The sequence below is a fragment of the Oncorhynchus gorbuscha genome, linkage group LG16 (genome assembly GCF_021184085.1).
Source record: "Oncorhynchus gorbuscha isolate QuinsamMale2020 ecotype Even-year linkage group LG16, OgorEven_v1.0, whole genome shotgun sequence".
Taxonomy (NCBI): domain Eukaryota; kingdom Metazoa; phylum Chordata; class Actinopteri; order Salmoniformes; family Salmonidae; genus Oncorhynchus; species Oncorhynchus gorbuscha.
In genome coordinates this window covers 27,690,695-27,712,127 of record NC_060188.1, presented here as the reverse complement: position 1 = coordinate 27,712,127, position 21,433 = coordinate 27,690,695, and the positions used below count along the sequence as shown (strand labels likewise).

Genomic DNA, 21,433 nt, shown 5'->3' with positions numbered 1-21,433 from the left:
CTACAGGACTTGTTTTCGGATGTATGTTCCACTTCTATTTTCATTGGTGGTTTTATGCAAGCATTTGTCCAGTCAGAAGTTATATATTCTTTGTGATGAGTCAGCCTGGTCTCATAGACTAGAAGTAACATATTAAACACACATACGAAATACAGAAATACCGAAAATTAGTATATGTAACATTTGGTATGGTTACATAAGACAGATGGTTACTTAAAGTGGAACTGACAGCATTTTAACCACTTTGCAGCTATAACACAAACAACAAAATTAACCGGAAGGTTGCTGGATCTAATCCCTGAGCTGACAAGGTAAAGATCTGTTGTTCTGCCCATGAGCAAGGCAGTTAACCCACTGTTCCCTGGGTGCCGAAGAGGTGGATGTCGATTAAGGCAGCCCCCTGCACCTCTCCGATTCAGAGGGGTTGGGTTAAATGTGGAAGACACATTTCAGTTGAATACATTCAGTTGGACAACTGACTAGGTATCCCCTTTTCCCTTTCAATGCATGATTCATATAATTCCCCAATACATTTCTTGGTAGTCCAAAAAACATTACTCTCAGGTTGTAAATCACAGCTGGCCTGGTACATTGCTTGCTGCCGCCACCCATTCAGTTTCAATTACTCAATATTTTGAACAAAAACAGATGACTGTCTGTAACCAAGGCTGGGAATGCCAATACAATCAAACTAGCAAGGGCAATGATCACATGTCAGTCATAACGTGGCTAAAAGGCTAGCGCACGTGTCAAAAACAAGGCCCACGGGTCGAATGGGACACACAAGCGAGTATAAATGAGTCAACAGCTGAGTCAACTGTTTTATGAAATTACAGCCTGATGCGCTCGCATCGCTGAATTCAACTTCAATTGCGCTGCTTTCGTGTAGCCCGTTTACAGCGTGCAGTGGAGGGAAAGTGTATAGACACATGCCAAATTCCTAGCTACTAGGCTACTAAAATGTTGCAGTCTTGCATGTTTTTTTTATAAAGCTTGACAATAAGTAACCAAAAACAAAACCTGCAAGAAAGCACCATGCAAAGGAGAAACATGTAGGCCTATTAGAGCAAGGTTTGAGCAGTAGCCTAGGCTGGCTACTCAGCTACACTACATTTTGAGTTCACCATACAGCAATGCTGCATTCAACTGCACCGGTGATCCATGCAGTGCAAAAAAATGAAAGGGTCACATCATATTATGCACATCTGCAAGCATAGCAGCAAAGGCTCGACACATTATTTAGCTAAATTTTAATTTTTTTGTTATGTTTAAATGCGATATACAGCATCCTAAGTGGACATGATAAAGGGCCTCATTTATTCTAATAAAACAATGGCCAGCTTGGGTCGCATTTGCACATAAAAATAAATACAAATTTAACAGGCTATGTCTGGCCTGCAAATTCATCGTTTTTTCAATATGGGCTAGCGTATCAATTTATGTAGTTGGCTAGCTAGCTGCTGGGAGGATATCATGTTATCAAAGGAGTGGGTGAGTGACTTTTTTCCCCTCTTATTGTTTTTTGGTTGGTGTAACCGATGTGAAATGGCTAGCTAGTTAGCTGTGGTGCACGCTAATAGCGTTTCAATCGAGTGACGTCACTCTCTCTGAGACCTGAAGTAGTTGTTCCCCTTGCTCTGCAAGGGCCGTGGCTTTTGTGGGGTGATGGGTAACGATGCTTCGTGGGTGTCAGTTGTTGATGTGTGCAGAGGGTCCCTGGTTCGAGCCCAGGTTGGGGCGAGGAGAGGGACAGAAGCAATACTGTTACAGTGGCAACAGAGATACAGGTTTCATTTGGTTAGCTAGCAAGAAATGTGAATCACTTTGCTAGCTAGACCACCATAATCCATGTGCCCAAGAACACTAAGGTAACCTGCCTAAATGACTACAGACCCGTAGCACTCACATCCGTAGCCATGAATTGCTTTGAAAGGCTGGTAATAGTCCTCACGGTAAAATGATTGTACCAAATCTTAATTTTGTCTCCAGAATAGATCTCTGGAAAATATGATTTCTTTGTTTCAGCATCTTGAGAGAATGCAAATGCACTCTTAGGGACCTGTTGTGTAGCCTAAACTTTCTTTCAGCAACATAAAAGCTGACAGTATTTAATTTTCAACCACATAGAATATGCAGCCAAGATGAACTGAAATACTATTATAAACATGTTGGATCATTTTTTACAGCTTTTAATATCCTTAAAACCGGTCAAACTGATTGGCCATTTGGAAATCTCCCTGGTCCCTGAACATCCTCACTATGTGAGAGAAGCAGAAATGAAAGAAAAAAACTTTACTGATGTCAACTATACCGAATATATATATATATATATATATATATATATATATATATATATATATATATATATATATATATATATATATATATGAAACATGCAACAGTTTCATAGACTTATATTTCATATTAGGAAATCAGTCAATTGAAATAAATAAATTAGGCCCTAATCTATGGATTTCACATGACTGGGCAAGGGCACAGCCATGGCCGGGCCTGGGAGGACATAGGCCCTCCCACTTGGGAGCCATGGCCACCCACTGGGGAGCCAGGCCCAGCCAATCAGAATTAGTATTTCTCCACACAAGGGCTTTATTACAGACTGCAATACTCCTCAGCACCCCGCAGGTGAAGAAGCCGGACATTGAGGTCCTGGGCTGGCATCAATACTGCCAAATTCTCTAAAATGGCATTGGAGGCAGCTTATGCTAGTGAAATTAACATTAAATTATCTGGCAATAGCTCTGGTGGGCATTCCTGCAGTCAGCATTCCAATTGCACGCTCGCTCAAAACATGAGACATCAGTGGTATTGTGTTGTGTGACAGAAGTGCACATTTTAGAGTGGCCTTTTTTCACAGCGCAAGGTGCACCTGTGTAATTAATGATCATGCTGTTTAATTAGCTTCTTGTTATGCCACACTTGTCAGGTGGATGGATTATCTTGGCAAAGGAGAAATGCTCACTAACAGGGATGTAAACAAATGTGTGTTCAACATTTTAGAGAAATAAGCTTTTTGTGCCTATGGAACATTCCTGGGATCTTTTCATTTCAGCTCATGACACGTGGGACCAACACTTTACATGTTGCGTTTATATTTTTTGTTCAGTATAGATTGTTGAAAATACATGGATCCTTCTATCAATTTATGACATTCTTGTGAGCAAGGCTTTTAATATTCTAGACAAGCATCAAATAATGACAAGAGAAGCTGCATGCATCTAATTATAGACAAGTTGACTTACAAATAGCCTACCAATTGTCAAAAATGATAAGCAGAAAAATATGTAAATGAGTCTTTAAAAAAATAATAATCCTGCACCGCCTGTCTTTCTGCCATCCCTGAGTAACGTGCGCAGGTAGCCTACATAAAACATCCTGGTTACCACATTAAAAAGGTAGACTAATACATTGTAAAAGTTAAATGACACATCTTTCCTATTAGGCCCATGGAGATCCTATTAAATGAATAGGGCTTCACATGGGTTCCTGTGTGGCTCAGTTGGTAGAGCACGGCACTTGCAATGCCAGGGCTGTGGGTTTGATTCCCACGGGGGACCAGTACGAACACTACGCTAAATTGCTCTGAATAAGAGCGTCTGCTAAATATATTCATGGATTATGCCCATTAAAAAAGGGTGTGCAGACATAGGTCCTCGTTCTGGGAATAATTGAACTCTACTTTCACCCTTGTCCATACCAAATGTAACATATCATACTAATTTCAGTGTCCTGGATTTACATTTACTATGTTACAACTACCCAGGGATCCTGGTTGGATGAGTCCCGCACCATGAACAAGAGAGGCCTCTAATATAGAATATATATGAAGTCTCAAACTAATTGCACAACCCTCCAAGAACAATGGCAATTTTCATTGGATTTTCAAATACGCTTGCCCGTTTTAAAATAAATTGGCTATGTTGAGTTGAAGAACAGAATGTACAATGAAAGCACAGATCTCAAAATGACCCAATCTCAAATGATTTGTGTAGCCAAGCAACTATAAAGTTAGTAAAACGATTGTAAGTCATGACAAATTAGCAAGGAAGTCAGTACTCAGAAATGGGGTCAATAAAATGTACCACTAAGTCATTGTGTTTTCCCAAGGAGTGGCAATAGTTTTTGTAAATGTCTCATACTGAGTTGTTTTAATGTCTCAGCTATTCAGGAGTTGTCTATAGCGCAACGAGATCTGGCAACCAGACTATAGGCGAATGCTTAATTGAAAAGATCCAAGATTCAGCAGTTCTGACCATCATGTATCTGGGAGATCTCTGTCAATTTCAGGACAAAAAAGGTCAAAGGTCTCAATCTACATTTGGGCAAAATGTCCTTGAATCTCCCGTACTGTAACATCCCCAAACCAGCACCAGGCCCAGTCCTGGTTGAGGAAGAAGAGCCTGCAGATCCAGACTGGACAAGCTCAGCTCTGGCCTTTGTCACTTTGAATGGAGTTCAACTTCCTCCCTCATTATTGTTTACTACTCAATATCCCCTATATATGTAACCTTTCTCATTACATTTAAGTCATCTCATTACATTTAAGTCATTTAGCAGACGCTCTTATCCAGAGCCCAGATCCAACGTATCCAGTGCTTTGATGAGAAGAGAGAAACAAGCTGATAAAGTCTCAAAGAGAGAGAGAAGAAAAAACAGGCAGGCCACTCTAGGCTTTCATCAAAACAGTGTTTAGAAGCCAAGGTTAAGTAAGTACTGACCAGCCAAGAACACCTTGACATTCCACTCAGCACAAACTGGGAGTCAACCCCATTGATTTGAGCTTTAATACAAACAGGTATGTAAACTGTATTTTTCCTTGTTGCTGCACCCCTATTGGCATTATGGCTTTCCTCCTGTACATTTAATGTATGACAGGAAATGTGCAATGCGACTGCTTCCACGTATCAGATTGGTCAACAATGTGGGAGTACGAAGGGATGACAGTGACTAAGCCACATATCACGTCTGATGCATCATACACAATTCATCCAAACACCCTGACACAACTAACACAGACATGAGTCAATGTCAAACCACTGGTAAATGAACAAGGCACTCCTTCAGTTGGTAGAGCATGGCGCTTGTAACGCCAGGGTAGTGGGTTCGATCCCCGGGACCACCCATACGTAGAATGTATGCACACATGACTGTAAGTCGCTTTGGATAAAAGCGTCTGCTAAATGGCATATATAGATATAAAGTGCAACGCTTTTCTCAAAGTTGGCTGCATATTCTTTCATGAGGGTGTAACGAAAGACAAACACATAGGCCAATACAGCATGGCAACATCTACACAGATATGAAATTGACTACGTCACTGCTAAACACTGGTTTCGATTAAGAATTCAATGGCCAGAAGTAGGTCATTCACTCAGGTCATAGAAATTCATAGAAACATACTCTAAATATGTAGCCTAATCAAAAGGTCAATTACCAAACACATATTCCTACATGTAAATGCATAGAAAATTGCGTATTGCAGTGGTGTGCTAGCTGTGCCACTAGAGGTTCTGGGTTTGAGTCCAGGCTCTGTCGCAGCCGGCCGCAACCGAGAGACCCATGGGGCGGCACACAATTGACCCAGCGTCGTCCGGGTTAGGGGAGGGTTTGGCTGGCAGGGATGTCCTTGTCCCATCACGCACTAGCGACTCCTGTGGCAAGCCGGGCACAGTGCATGCTGACACGATCGCCAGGTGCACGGTGTTTTCTCCGACACATTGGTGCGGCTGGCTTCCGGGTTAAGTGGGCATTGTGTTAAGAAGCAGTGCGGCTTGGCTGAGTTGTGTCTCAGAGGACGCACGGCTCTCGACCTTCACCTCTCCCGAGTCCGTACGGGAGTTGCAGCGATGAGACAAGACTGTCACTACCATTTCGACACCACCACAAAAAAAAAAAATCTGCACGTACTCCATGTAAATGCAGAGAAATGGAATACATGGCAATGTCTGACTAACCTGGGGAAGCACTTTAATTCCTCAAACAGTGTCTGAAGAGGAACTGACAAGGTGTCAACTCACCAGTGCATAACCATGGGAGAGTGCAGCGCGCTTTTGAAAGTAGGCATCCTCTTGGGAACCTAACAACGCCAACATGATTGCTATTTTGACTCATAACCCGCCCGTTTAGGGTCATGAAAGATTGTGTGGATCAATAAAATGTATAGCCTAATTATATCTATAGGCTACATTTAGGGTTTTATTGTATTCTTTTTAGGCTATCTGGCATTCGGGATGTAGAAAAAGGCTCTGCATGGTCAATCTGACATCTGCAGTGGCAGTACGGTATTTACCGTGATGCAGCCTATGCAGAAGTCAGAGCATTAAGAGACAATTTATGCCTGATCCGAAAATGCGGATGGAGACTGTATGGAGGCACGCAGAGGCCAAATTGAGCTCTGCACGGCGTTGCTGTGTGCCTCCTAACCTCTGTAACAAAGCTGAGCGCTCTGTATAGCTACGCATTGACATGATCGGTTGACGGTAAGTGGGGGCAGGAAGTCCTATAGACACTTCCTTCACAACAGCTCTGCGACAGGCAAGAAGTATGAATGCCCTTACTTCTGCAGCACCTTTAAAGGAGAGTTTGTGTTTATACAGGACCTCCCGCCCCCCACATCATGTGAATGCGGAGCTATACAAAGCCCTCCGCATTGTTACACATTTTGGGAGGCGCACAGTGATGCAGTACGAAGCTCAATTTGGCCTCTGTGTGCCTTGCATCTAGAGAATGCAAATGCACAATTAGTACCTCTACCCCCATCTTGACCAGTATCATAAAAGCTGATATTTCAACCACTTAAATATGCATTCAAGCCTAATTGAAATATCAGATAACATGTCAGGTCATTTTTCATAGCTCTATTTCCTTAACTGATGTCATTTGGGGGAGCATTTTCTCCCCAGTGCCTAAATGTCTTTGCTTCTTGGAAGAAGCAGAGATGACATTGAGAACTTTACCGATGTCGATTAGGTTGAAGCATTCATTCTATCGATTTCTGAAATTCTGGTGAGCAAGGGTTTATTTAGTTTTCATGGGCAATTTAAAACATGAAGCCCTTTCCACTGAAGGTGAAAGCTATGATCCCTTATTGAGGTCACTTGTTAAATCCACTTCAAACCAGTGCAGATGAAGGGGAGGAGACAGGTTGAAGGCGAGACAAAAGATAAGTGCCTTTGAACAGGGTATGGTAGTAGGTACCAGGCGCACCTGTTTGTGTCGAGAACTGCAAAGCTTCTGGGTTTCACGCTCAACAGTTTCCTGTGTGTATCAAGAGTGGTCCACCACCCAAAAGACATCCAGCCAACTTGAAAGCATTGGAGACATGGGCCAGCTTCCGACACATTGTGAGTCCAATTCCCGAAGAATTGAGGCTGTTCTGAGGGCAGGGGGGGGGGGTGTTCAACTCAATATTAGGAAAGTGTCCTTAATGTTTTGTACACTCACTGTATAATGAGAAGCTGCATGCATCCAATTATAGACAGTTGACTAAGAAATCGATAGTTTGGGAAATAAAAGGATCTATCTTCAAACAGATGGATCCTGAGAATTGGCTTTAAAGTTCCAATGCCTCATCGGTTTGAATGGCATCAGCAATTCTCTTGTATCTTTTGAACTTAACATTAATTGGGGTATTGAGTACTATATAGGTAGAGACTATAGAACCGAACAAGGCCGTCAGCTCTTAACAAAAATGCAGATAGAACGTTATAGTCCCAAGATTTTTAAATAGTCTACCAAAATGTCGGAAATTAGCAGAAACATCTACACTAGGCAACACAAAATCCGGCACCCCCTATCAAAAACATTGTTCCACCATCTGACTAGCATACAATTCATGTTCTATATTTGAGGGTTAAGAGTCGGGGCTTCAGATTTTCCCTTTATCGGTCTGCGGTTGCAGATGGGTTATTAGCAATTGCGGGCAGGTGAACAAACAGCTGAATACCACAAACAGCACCACTACCACACAAAATGCATCTCTGACCCACACCATATAGGTTTCTTTCTGTCCCATGACTGGGACTAAGGATAGTAGGCCCTAATGATAAAGACAACTATTCCCTTAAGTCAACACCTCATGGACAACGTGTATTCACCTATTAAGTGTAAAACACCATTAGAACAAACCACTTGTTTAAGTGTCACACCAAAGTCAACAAAATATCTTAATAACAGCATTTATTATTTTCCCCCTAATCAATTATAAATTCATTGGACAGGTACAGCCCTGCAAAGCATTGCAAGAATCTGGAACAAAATAAGAGGGAGGATAACGTCAGCTACAAATTTGGTGTGCAGACAAAAAAAAATATTTGAATAATATTGGGGGCAAGATTTAGACATAGTGTTTTGTAAACAATAGGCATTCAATATAGGAAGTAACAAATGTTACCTTGGAGACAGAGTTGAAATGTAGACTGCACTGGTTGGCATGATTAGGCATTTACAGAACCCTAAAGCAATAACATACCCAGCTTAACAGGTGTTACTGACATTTATCGGACAAGGTTTAAAAATAGCCACATACAACAGACAGCATCTCTGCTCCATACAGCCAACCTTTTGTCCCTGCTTGTGTGTTTACAGTGATAACGAGGTATATAAAAGGTCAATGTCTTTATTGTTCACCCCTCAGCCTCCTATCCAATAAAAACATAGCATGGTTGTAGTGGTCAGTCATTGTTCCCTATGATATTGCAACATTGCAGTCATTAAGCAATGTTTCATGATTCTGTAAGACAAAAAAAGGGGCATCAAAGAAAACGATAAATATAAGAAAGGGTGATAACATTTCTAGCTCAAAAGGCCAGCCGTGGCTATGGAAGAAAATGCAATAGTTTGATTTACAAAAAGTACATCAAATAAATTTGATTCATTGAAGGACTGCAAGAAATCACATAATCAAAGGATGCATTAGACACAGGCAGAGAAATGTACATTTCATTTAGACAATGTGTACGTCCACAATGGCACCCTATTCTTCTATGGGCCCTGGTCAAAAGTAGTGCACTTTATAGGGTGCCATTTGGGACGCACACAATTTATTTGTAGACAACATTTTGCAGGACTGGGCACCCCATTCCTCATAAAATACCGTTGTGGTAGTGCCAGCACACCAGAAATGTCTAATGCTTTGGGTTTGTTATAGGTATATGGGTTGGATTTAGTCACATGGTCATTTCCTTACATGTTCAGGCTCTCTCAGTAACAGGGGAAGAAATATTCAGCCACCAATACACTTAACTTCAAATTTAAATAGTAAAGCAAGATGCTAAACAGAGTGGTGAATTACTTTACACGTTTATTCCCAATTTAACTTAATACATTTCCATAAAACAATCCCTCCCTCCCCATGACCTACACGTGATATCATCCAGGAGATAATGCTGATAAATCTCCAGGCCTCCCAACCAAAGCCCCCCACACCATGCCATCCCCCCCCCCCCCCCCACACCATGCCATCCCAACCAAAGCCCCCCCCCCCCCCTAACCACCCATTGCTCAAGATGCTTTCAACCCCACATCTGCATACGGTGGTAACCCCAACCCGATCAATACAAATCTTTAGAAAGCAAGTCAGTTTGTTTCAAATGTCTTCCATGATCTTATGGGGTAGTTTAGTTTATTCAATGAAATAAATGGCTCAAAGTGCTAATCGGATTATTTTAAGGAAAGTAAAGAATTGAAGAGGAAGAGGGGAGAAAGATGAGGAAGGCAATTCCACAGCTGTCCAACAGCAACCTCTATTGGCCAAAGAATAGTGTCACTATGTCCTCCTAAAACTAACGAGGAAAACAATTTACCCCCAAACCCAGACCCTTCTCACTTCCTCTACCTCACCTGGCAGTTCCCCAGAATGATTATAGCTGTTATTATACATGTATATATATTGTTATAAATATATATGGCCCTTATTGAAAGAAAACACGAGTTTCACATTGACAAGAAAGTACCATAATCTCTATATAGCTAAGTGGAAAGTGTTCTCAGTGTAAGTGAGCTGGCAGCAGCCTCCATTATTTGTTGCACTCATCAACCAAGGTATAAAACACAAGAAATAACCACACAAAGCATCCTCTTTGTAGTTGCAAATGTACACCTGTAAAATGAGTGCTCACTGCACTACACAATTTCCTCCGTTTACACTTTTTTCCTGAGTAATACTTTTATCCTTGTAACAGACAATATCATTGTTTATTTTTTGCTATTTCAGTTCTGGGCTATTCCCTGCCCCCATCATTGTTATTACCATTATTATGATAGCTACAATTGTAAAGTTGATTGCTAAAACTCTTAAGCTCATGGGAGAAAAGTTCATTTGCTACTCTGTTTGCTTTAAAAAAAAAAGAAGAAAAAGTTCTCATTCTAAAGATTAACGAGAGGACCAAAAATGACACCAAAAAGATGAACGGACAAAAAAAAAATTTACTTAAAAAATATATCTTAAAAAATTGCATTTGAATAGGCCTTGAAGACCAGTCCTGGGGAGAGGGGTGGGGCACAAACATAGCGGCAGGGTAATAATAATAATTAAAACTTCACTTAATAAAATAGGCGCACAAAAAAAAAAAATACTGGACAAAACATGAAACTCCAACAGAATGCTGTCCCCTCCCAGGCCCTTATCTGTAGCTTTGGCTTGTTGGGGTTTTGGAACCTGTACTTACTGCCTCATTGACGTCAGCTAACAAACTAGTATACCCTGAGAATTCGGAGACTGGCGTCCTTATCCTGTGGTCCACCTCCCCGCTAGAGTCAGCGCCGTACGACAAGGCGCTGCGGCTGGCCGACTTGAACTGGGATCCAAAGGCCTGGGCAAAGTTCTCAATCGTGTAGGAGCCCTTGGAGGGGTCCAGAGAAGCCAGGTTCTGCGAGTCCTTCTGGCTGCCCAGGTCAGACGGGCTGATCTGATAGGAGGAGGGGGAAGAGGAGGAGTGTTGCTTCTCCATCTGGTCAGTGAGCTCCTGAGAAGGGGTAAGCTGCTGGTGGGTGGCAGGCTCCAGGCTGTTTAGGTGGAAGCCGTGCTGCGGAGAGGAGCCCGACAGCATCGCAAAGTGGGACTTTGGCACGGAGGAGGGCAGGGTGGGAGAGGCCACAGGCTGGGCGAAACCACACTCCAGAGGGGACGTAGTGTATATGTGCTTGTCTGAAAAGAGCGGATTGCGTTGGTGGGAGCTGGTGAAGGGCCCTGTAGCTGGAGGCCCGGGGCCCAGGGGGAAGCCTGTGTTGTGGCTGGTGCGCTCCAGGGCCTGCAGCAGGAAGCGGGAGTACTCATGCATAATGACTGTCTTGTCTCCAGACGGGCTGGGGGAGTCTGCATCGTGGCTCAGGTCAGAGCCATCTGCCGAGACAGGGTGCAGCGCCACGTGCTGGTCACTGAGGTCAAAGTGCACGTCATGGTGCGAGCCGTCTGGTTTCTGGGTGTAGTGGTCCAGCAGGCTCTGCAGCACCTCGTCAGGGATCCCCGACCTGTCGTGCTTGTCCACGCCCGTGGGGGAGGAGTCTAGCAGACTGAGGGGCGAGTCGCCGTCCATCACTCCTGATACCACCCCGTGGATAACCGACTGCTGGGACGACAGGTGACCAACGTTGACCTCATAATCGTTGGTGCTGCCCCCTGCCACTGATGCTGCACTGCTGGCCGCGTTAAGGTAGCGCCTCTTCTTGAGGAACTGCATGGCGTCGTCATAGTTACTGGTGGTGGGACCCGATTTGGCCTCAGAGCCCTGCACGATGCCCATCCCGACCATCTCCACAGCCCCACCCTGCTCCATATTGCCCTGCTTGGCCTGCCCCAAGCCCCCCTGGTCCAGGGCCTTGCGGTTGGCCTTCTTGAAGGCCATCTTAGGGGCTCGGCCATGATGCTCGTGGTGCATACTGGGCCCTGGCGGAGTGGACGAGGACACAGTGTGATTCTCCACGCTGTAGTCATGGAGACTGTAGCCTCCTGACGGCGCCCCGTGGATGTGTGCTCCGCCCAGCCCTCCTGCTTCAGCTGGCCCTGCCGCTTTCTTCCTCTTGCGCTCTCCTCCCTCAGAGTTTTTGGACTTGCCCCTCTTCCGGCCCGAGGCCCCAGCATTTCCCTGAGTGATTCCGTAGCTGCCCTGCCCAATGTCCTCACAGCCCAGGTCCAACATCCCGGGCTCCAGATCCTTCTTTATGGCTTCTCCACAGGTTCGCTTGTGCTTGAGTAATCGGTCTGTCCTGGAAAAAAACTGCAGGACAGAGACCACAAGTAGGGTACAGATTGTAAACAGCAGAACGGGATAGACACAAAGACATTTTCATTCCGAGAAATATAACTTGTCAGGTCATGCCATAATGGAAGTGGGCATATTAAGATGCCCTGAGGGGACATTGGTCTTGACCATTCAAAAGTGCTGCTGCTTCCACAGGTCAAAAGCAGACATTCATCATAACCACCCCCTCCCAACAAACATCATCCTATTTCAGTAGATTTTCCATGTGGAGGTCACTACCTGTTGGCAGGTCTCACATCTGTATGGCTTTTCTCCACTGTGGGTCCTCTTGTGTCTCTCCATGTGGTATTTCTGAATGAAGCGCATGTTACACTGGTCACAGCAAAAAGGCTTCTCTCCTGTCAGGGGAAACATCACAGAAAATCTAAAGAAAAATAACCATCTACAAAACACAGCTGGATGACACCATGAGCAAAACTATTGGTGCACAAAGGTAATTGATTGTTTGTCTCTCACATGTCGTTAGTGTGCTTGACGTGTGTGTGGGATTTGACATTCCACTCACCGCTGTGGATCTTCTCGTGCCGCTGTAGTAGGTATTTCTGGATGAAACTCATGTTACACTGGCTGCACCTGAACGGCCTCTCACCTAAGGCAACACCACAGCCACACAGTTATGGTTACTAAGTTAAATCCTCTGTGTCTGCCTACTCTATTCAAAACTAATACTGCACTGGTTTCATTTCAAAGTTTCCTACAGTGACTTTGTGAACAACCTAGTTTTTCTAACACACAACATATATTCCAAGCATTTCTGGGGTTCTTTTAGCGTTCATAATCTAGTGAAAAACTAACCAAAACCACACAGAATGTTAGAAATGGACATTTTGATCAGTGGCCTTAGGTACCTGTGTGAATGAGGACCTCCCATTACAAACATATTGTCTATCTATTCAATTCAACACAAATACTGCTGTTCCTCAAGAGAACACTTGAAACCCCACCTCTTTAAGGAATACCTAGGATAGGATAAGTAATCCTTCTCACCCCCCTTTAAGATTTAGATGCACTATTGTAAAGTGACTGTTCCACTGGATGTCATAAGGTGAATGCACCAATTTGTAAGTCGCTCTGGATAAGAGCGTCTGCTAAATGACTTAAATGTAAATGTATTTTAAAACCAAAAATGTAATTTAAATATATATATATTTTTAAATACATTAAAAATGCAGTTGATCAGTCAGTAGAGGCCTGGGTACCTGTGTGGATGAGGACATGTCTGCGCAGGTGGTAGGAGCTCCTGAAGGATGCGCCGCAGTGCTCACAGATGTGGAGCTTCCCGTTGGGCCACAGACTGCCTCCATCTGAATCCAGCATCATTGATTGCTGTTGGACAAAAAGAGGCCAATTCAACCACCAAATTCAATTTAACTCATTCAATGTATGATCGTTGAAGATAGAAACTAAGTTCTGGGGGGGAAAAAAATACTCATATGTAATAGATCCTCAAATACTGAAAAATGAAGACCACATTTCAGTGAATGAATCATATCTAAATCAAGATAACTTAGGATGCATAACACACCTTAGGCTCTCCACGTTTCCGCCGGGGCTTGCCCTCCTCACCATTTGACCTTCGACCTCTCTTTCCTGAGGACTCCTTTCCTAACCGACTCGGCAGCTGGGAGGATGACAAAAGGGAGGCGCAGAGTGAGAAAGAAGACTGAATTTTTTTTTAAATGAGCACTTGAGAGAATGGGAAGGGCCAAGTTCAGTCACACATTCACATAGCCTACATATTGCACATGTACACAAAACAAAAAAACGGAACTCATGCAGCATTTAGTGAAAGCTCATTTGAGCCATTGCAGAGGGCTGCCTTGGGGAGGTGCCAGAAGGTAGAGTAATAAACCACATATTTATGGCTCGCTCTGTGCATCTCTCCAGACACAGTTAAGCAGTCATTCAAAATGGAGAGCTGCTCTTCATTTAGGATGCGTACCAAAATGGCCTATATAAGGGAATAGGGTGTCATTTGAGACACACACTTAGTATCCCATAGAAAAGGCCTATGCTTATTAACTAGTGGCTCAAGTCTAAATACAGACTCATTAATATTCAGCGTGTTGTTCACTCAGTATGAAGAGCAATCTTCAAACAAAGGGGTCTGTGGTTTGGGAAAAGGGGAGGGACACTGGGATTCATAGGGACATTGATCCCCCACACACACTGCCATTTCAATTACACTTCCCAACACCATATGGATACTAAGAGCATGGCTGTCTGAAATGGCACCCCATTTCATATATAGTGCACTACTTTTGACCAGAGGCCTATATTGCACTATATAGGGAATAGGGTATAATTTCAGACACAGCCTGAGTGTGGATTGGTACATGTGAGAAAGACAAGGGCACTCTCAAATATCAACCAATCATTGTCTTAGATCAGGGGTAAGGCTAGCCAAAACAAACCCGTCTCATTTCCTCAACCAAAAGAGCGCAGGCCCAGTGGACTCAAAATGGCTGTAAGCTCACAAGCATGCCATTATCCTGAAATGAATAGCACCATTTGGGGTGCTCTGACTGCTCTCCAAATGAAACTACTCATAACTTTAGTAGGGAATCGCCTTTCTGAGGGAAGAAAAATGTTTCGTCTTCCATTCTCCTCAGTAGTAATAACAGTTAAATAAAAACACACAAATAATGTCATAGTTCATGTAATATATTCTCTAAAATGTCCTTGGATAAACTTTTAAACCATATTTAGTGAGCAAGAAATGATACGTCTAGCTTTTCAATGAGCATGCAAGTGCTGCTTGGTGAACTCTGGAGCCTGGCTATTGTTAGGCAGAGAGAGAGAGCGTGTGTGTGTAGAAGACAATGTGTGAGTGCAAGCTCAAACAAGACGACCGTGTCCTTGCCAAGACGTTTCCATTCACACAAGAGGCCCAATCCAAATCATTTTGAGAGGGACATATTTTGCATTTGATGTCTTAGATTTAGGTCACCATTACCCCCTGCTGCCCCTACACCCCCACACTCCCCTTTATCCATCAGTCTTTGGTGAGATTGGCTATTTTTACAAGCCCCGCTCCCCGAAAGGCAGGTGGACATCTGATCAACCAAACCTCCGGAATAACATTTTTATTTTACTAATTGTTTACTAATGCTATGAATTAGACATTTCAATAGAGAACATTTGCCTTTGTTTACCCATGATATAAATCATACTTATTTTTTAACATAACAAAAGAGGAAGATTTGGTGTGGGTTAAGGCATTTACCTATCAATTTTGAGATTTGTTGATATTTTAGTCCATTAACATGAGTATTTTCCAAAAATCTATATAGAAAGGTCAAACTACATGAAAATGTATATTTTATTTTGTTTCTCATACTAGTCATCAACATTTTTATTAATTTGAACCACTAGACTGAATTATACAATTTAAAAGCCCATTTCATGAATGGTACAATTTAAAAGCCCATTTCATAGAGAATGTTACAAACTGGACTATATAGTAACTTACATTGAAGAGATGGTGATTGGTTCTAAATAAGCATTTGAAAGCCTAATTTCACTGTACTTTCGTTTAACTGCAATTTACCAAAAATTGGACTCTTCACCCACACACCAACTATTTTTCCTCAGCTTCAGAAGCATCTGCTTTCACCAAATGCTGTATGGTTATGATTAGATAGTCACCAGACTTGCCCAGGGAAATCTTGTCCATTTCTTAATCTAGGTGCGATCTTGTTGTGGAAAATTTGCCAAAAATGCATTTTTACATACATCTACGTCTTCACAGATAGGAAGATGAAAAAAAGTATTTACCCACAATCTGCTCTGGACAAGTCCGGTCCTGGAGTGTCTTAAAATGAAATCAAAATATTGAGGCTAACTTCATCCAGTGTCCAGAAAAATTGATTTGCTTGATATGCAATCATGTGCATATTTAATGATATATTACCCAATTTGCATATTTAAGTATGTCTGAAAATGTGTAATAACAAAAAGTTGAATGTAGACACAAATGACTGGAAAAAGTTGATTGTGATACAATTAAGATTGAAAAAAATCCCTATTATGGTGTGGTGTCTTGCCTTGAATTCTCTGGTCTAAAGAACAACATTACAGTCTGGATTCCCAGACACAGATTAAGTTCTGGACTAAAAAGCTCTTTCAACGGAGAATCTATTGAAAATGCTTTTTAGTCAACAACTAGGCTTAATGTGTGTATGGGAAACCAGCCCTAAAAGTAACAATGTGTCAGAAGGCCTTACGTTGCCTTGGCTAAGGTCATGCACCAGCAAGTTCTGGTGGTTGCCCATGGACACCTCCAGGAGCTCTGTGCTCTTCCCCGGGCCTCCAGGGTACAGCGGCAGACGGTAGTCATGTTCTGTCATCTTCTCCTGCTTGATGTCCATGGCATGGACGTAGTCCCCCACCCCTCCATACCCCCCCAGGGCTCCCATGCTGCAGTCTGGAGAGTCCCGCTCCTTCTTCAGGATCATCTCGTGGGGGCCTGGCAGGTCCTGCATAACAGACTGGGCAGCCAGCCGGGTGAAGCTGGTCACAGGGGGCAGGTGACTGAACATGATCATGCCAGGGGAGAAGTTGGAGTCCATGCTCCCATTGGAGCGCAGGAAGTCATTACCTAGTTTGTCTTGAATGATGCTCATGATGAACTTGGTGGTGATGGGCAGATTCAACTACAGGGAGCCAACCATCCTGCGGAAGAAAGAGCAGGAGCTGAAGTACAATGCAATCCAACTTTTCTATCCATATGTTACAGCGAACAAAAATGTGTATCTCCCCAGATAACTGTGTTTATGCAACATATGCTGAGCGATGAACAGGGTGAAGTCACAGCACTCCTGGATGAGTGGAAAGGAAACATTAACTGGGTGGATTTTCCATCAGTGGTCTATGATGGTTTATTTTTGTTTACATGTGCTGCTGACACAAACTCACGTGAACTAAATGAACTGTCGAGACTAGAGGTCGACCGATTAATCAGAATGGCCGACTAATTAGGGCCGATTTCAAGTTTTCATAAATCTGCCTTTTTGGACACCGATTATATTGCACTCCACGAGGAGACTGCGTAACAGCAAAGATCCAAGGTAAGTTCCTAGCTAGCATTAAATTTATCTTAACAAATCACTACTTAACTACACATGGTTGATGATATGACTTGTTTATCTAGCTTCCCCTGTGTTACATACAATCGATGCGGTGCCTGTTAATTTATCATCGAATCACAGCCTACGGGTGATGATTTAATAAGCGTATTCGCAAAAATAGCACTGTCGTTGCACCAATGTGTACCTAACCATAGAGCATCAATGTTTTTGTTAAAATCAATACACAAGTATATATTTTTAAACCTGCATATTTAGTTAATATTGCCTGCACACATTAATTTATTTTAACTTGGGAAATTGTGTCACCTCCCTTGAGTTCTGTGCAAGTAGAGTCAGGGTGTATGCAGCAGTTTAGGCTGCCTGGCTCGTTGCGAATTGTGTGAAGACCATTTTTTCCTAACAAAGACCGTAATTCATTTACCAGAATTGTACATAATCATGACATTGAAGGTTGTGCAATGTAACAGGAATATTTAGACTTAGGAATGCCACCCGTTAGATAAAATACGGAACGGTTCCGAATTTCACTGAAATAATAAAAATGGTTTTTTTGCAATGATAGTTTCCGTATTTGACCATATTAATATATGCCATTTAGCAGACGCTTTTATCCAAAGCGACTTACAGTCATGTGTGCATACATTCTACGTATGGGTGGTCCCGGGGATCGAACCCACTACCCTGGCGTTACAAGCGCCATGCTCTACCAACTTAATGACCTAAGGCTTGTATTTCTGTGTGTTATTATATTATAATTAAGTCTATGATTTAATATATCAGTCTGACTGAGCGGTAGTAGGCAGCAGCAGGCTCGTAAGCATTCATTCAAACAGCACTTTCCTGCATTTGCCAGCAGCTCTTCGCTTTGCTTCAAGCATTGCGCTGTTTAAGACTAAGCCTATCAACTCCCGAGATTAGGCTGGCAATACTATAGTGCCTACAAGAACATCCAATAGTCAAAGGTATATGAAATACAAATGGTATAGAGAGAAATAGTCCTATAAATTCCTATAATGACTACAACCTAAAACCTTACCTAGGAATATTGAAGACTCATGTCAAAAGGAACCACCAGCTTTCAGATGTTCTCATGTTCTGAGCAAGGAACTGAAACGTTAGCTTTTTTTACATGGCAAATACTGCACTTTTACCTTCAACACTTTAATGTTTTTGCTTTATTTGAACCAAATTGAACATGTTTCATAATTTATTTGAGACTAAGTTGATTTTATTGATGCATTATATTAAGTTAAAATAAGTGTTCATAAAGATTTGTTGTAATTGTCATTAATACACACACATATATAGGCTGATTAATCGTATTGGCTTATTTTGATCCTCCAATAATCGGTATCGGCGTTGAAAAATCATAATCGGTCTACCTCTAGCCCAGACACAGTGACTGAAAGAGCAGCATTGTTACAATGGGCTGTCCCTGACGAATCAGTTTCATGCCCGGCTCTGATCTCCCCATCAAGTGCTTATCCGGATTAATAATGAGGGTGTGTGGGTCAACAACAAAACAGCCACGGTCTGGAGAGTCTGACTTTGGTGAATTATGGTATCCTAAAAACATGGTGAAGTAGAAGGCTACTTTTAGAAAGTCTTCAGTCAATCTCAGATGCAGCTAAATTAACCTGGGTAAAAGGTATAGCCTATAATATGTTCAACCCTGACATCCTGTGAGAGAGTGGAATGAACCTGAAGCTGCGTGTTAATCTGTCATCCTATTTGAGGACTAGGCTAATTAACTAAAAAGAGGTGAGAGCCCAGTTAGGTTCTACAGGTAGTGGGAAGGTCATTTTCTGAATTTTATTCAGTGACTATGGGTTGTCATCATCATAGGAAACCCTTCAAACAAGGGCTTTAAAGTTAACGAACCAAGCAAGAGTAGCCAGTACTAGCCACCAAAATACTCTATCATGAAGCAAAATAAAACTGATACCATGGGTATAATGCAAAACGTTGGCTCTGTAATATACTTGTGTATAGCTACAGGAAGAGTAGGCTGATCTCAAAAGATACAACTCTCATACGGTTTCAAATTAACACTTTACTAAGCTAGCTACCTTCATACCATGAAATTTGAGATGACTGAGGTTAGTCATGTCTCTGCTGCTGTGGTATTTTACAATGCCACGAGGAATGAGAGGATTCCAAAAGGCAAATCAAAATGGAGTTTTTGGAATGAGAGGAACAGCATCCAAAAACCAGTACATCACCTTGAGGAAGACATCAGATGCTGATATAGCCTAACTCGGGGTTAAATAGCTATAAACAAATATTACAAGCAGCAATTTCATCATAATTGTAACATTGCCCACACTACCATGACCTAGCCAATGTATTGTATTCAGTTGAATGGCTTTTCAATAGTGGGTTTTCCATTCACAAAACACAGTTCACTTGAATAGTTACAGATTTATCACGAATAACTTAATCGTGTCTCTGAACTTCATTGTCTCCACAAGCATAGCTAGCTAGCCTAGCTCTATTGCAATTGCATTGGATGCAACTTGCTAGCACGCTGATACCAAATAAAGCTAAGAGCTAGCTAACAAATGCATATGTAACATGCTACAGCAAAATGGTATGTAATGTAAGTAAGCGTTTGTTGAAAATTAAAATGTATTCAGTGTTAAAACATAATGAAGGACGCGACCAATCGGTTCCCGGCGCCAAGCTGTGATTTATTCATCTAGTGTCATTCACTGGAGCTAGAAATACCGATAGCTAGCTCGCTACTGCTAATGTCTGGCTAGCCACCAAACAATTAGCCATTTGGCTAACCAGCCTGCCAGGCCCTTTGTGATGCAGGATCATGCAATTATTAGCCAATATGGCTATCAGTATAACAGCTATACTCGGTAAAATAAATTAGACCATACACTGAATTTAACACTACACCAAACATGTGAGGATCTGACGGTCTCGCCTGACGTAGTCCTAAATCAATTCTAAGTAATGGAATTCATTCTAAAATAATTTTGATTGACAAACTTGCGAGAAGGCGTATGCACGCGATTTCACACAACACGATGTGTTGTCATTCGTCAACATATTTCAAGCGCTTCATTTTAATTTTTCGGTTATGAAATACATAATACCTGTCTAACTAATTAAAACAGTTGATACGGTTGATATAAAAAAGTTGAACCTCTAATAGGCATTAGGTGAGGACTGAAAGAAACCATAACTGAGCATAATGTGCGACGTACCCATAACAAATGGCCCATGCAACTCAAGCGAACAATTGATGCTCGGCTCCAGCAACGGTATGCTATCTAGCGTTGCGCTTTGTTGTCTGTCCCACACTCTTGCCGGAGTTTCACATATTTAAACTCGCCCAAAATATATTTTTCCTTTTATCTTACCAGTGCATGACCACCAATAGCTCTTTCGGCTGGTATATTTCACCTTTGGTCGTCCGTTTCAATCTTTAGAGCCCAAACATTGTTCTCCCGCAGAGGCTGTATTCCTTCATTTTGTCTCAGCGCGGGGAATTATGGGTATAGCGGACGGGTCCTGCGAAGAGTCACAGACGGACGCTTTGATCTGGGACAGGGGAGCACTGGGCCGGGAACAAACACGCAGTGCGGGGACATGCATTATCATTTTGAACAACACTGTTGCCTAGGTACGCCAAATTCGACAGACATATAAGTGTAATTTGGATTTCATTCATTTTATGTGTTAGCATAATTGATAGGCCTAATGCCTTTTAACTACCTGAATAAAACATTCCACATTTAGGGTAGACTATGCATCCACAATATCTAATGAGTTATTTACTGAGACCTAGTTAAACAAATAAAATAAACAATTGACATTGTGAATAATGGTTTCTTAAAACTATGTTCCAGCCTTGAGGATATGTCACCTCCCTCATTGCATACACGTTTCAAAACTGTGACTGTCCCCCTGGGTCCCAATTACTGAAGAAATAGGACACATCATCTCTCAAAAGTCTACATTGATAGAGCTCTGCTATTCAATGATACTGTGCTGCATGGATATTGTGGCATATTTAGCACAAAATAAATACATTCCTGAAATAGCTTCGAC

General features: G+C 42.3%; 1 protein-coding gene and 1 non-coding gene across 2 annotated transcripts; one reads left to right on the top strand and one right to left on the bottom strand.

Moving 5' to 3' along the window:
* Positions 1 to 3,499: 3,499 nt before the first annotated feature.
* Positions 3,500 to 3,576, top strand: trnaa-ugc. The gene has a single exon. It is a non-coding gene; the product is annotated as a tRNA-Ala (tRNA).
* Positions 3,577 to 10,352: 6,776 nt separating this feature from the next.
* Positions 10,353 to 20,927, bottom strand: LOC124000684 (zinc finger protein 281-like). Its single transcript, XM_046307246.1, has 7 exons — positions 20,743 to 20,927; positions 16,505 to 16,952; positions 13,804 to 13,899; positions 13,478 to 13,604; positions 12,784 to 12,867; positions 12,498 to 12,616; positions 10,353 to 12,233 (listed from the first exon to the last, which is right to left on the bottom strand). Exons 2-7 carry the CDS (start codon positions 16,901 to 16,903, stop codon positions 10,641 to 10,643), a joined length of 2,418 nt encoding a protein of 805 aa, XP_046163202.1. The 5' UTR covers positions 16,904 to 16,952; positions 20,743 to 20,927; the 3' UTR covers positions 10,353 to 10,640.
* Between the last annotated feature and the right edge of the window lie 506 nt (positions 20,928 to 21,433).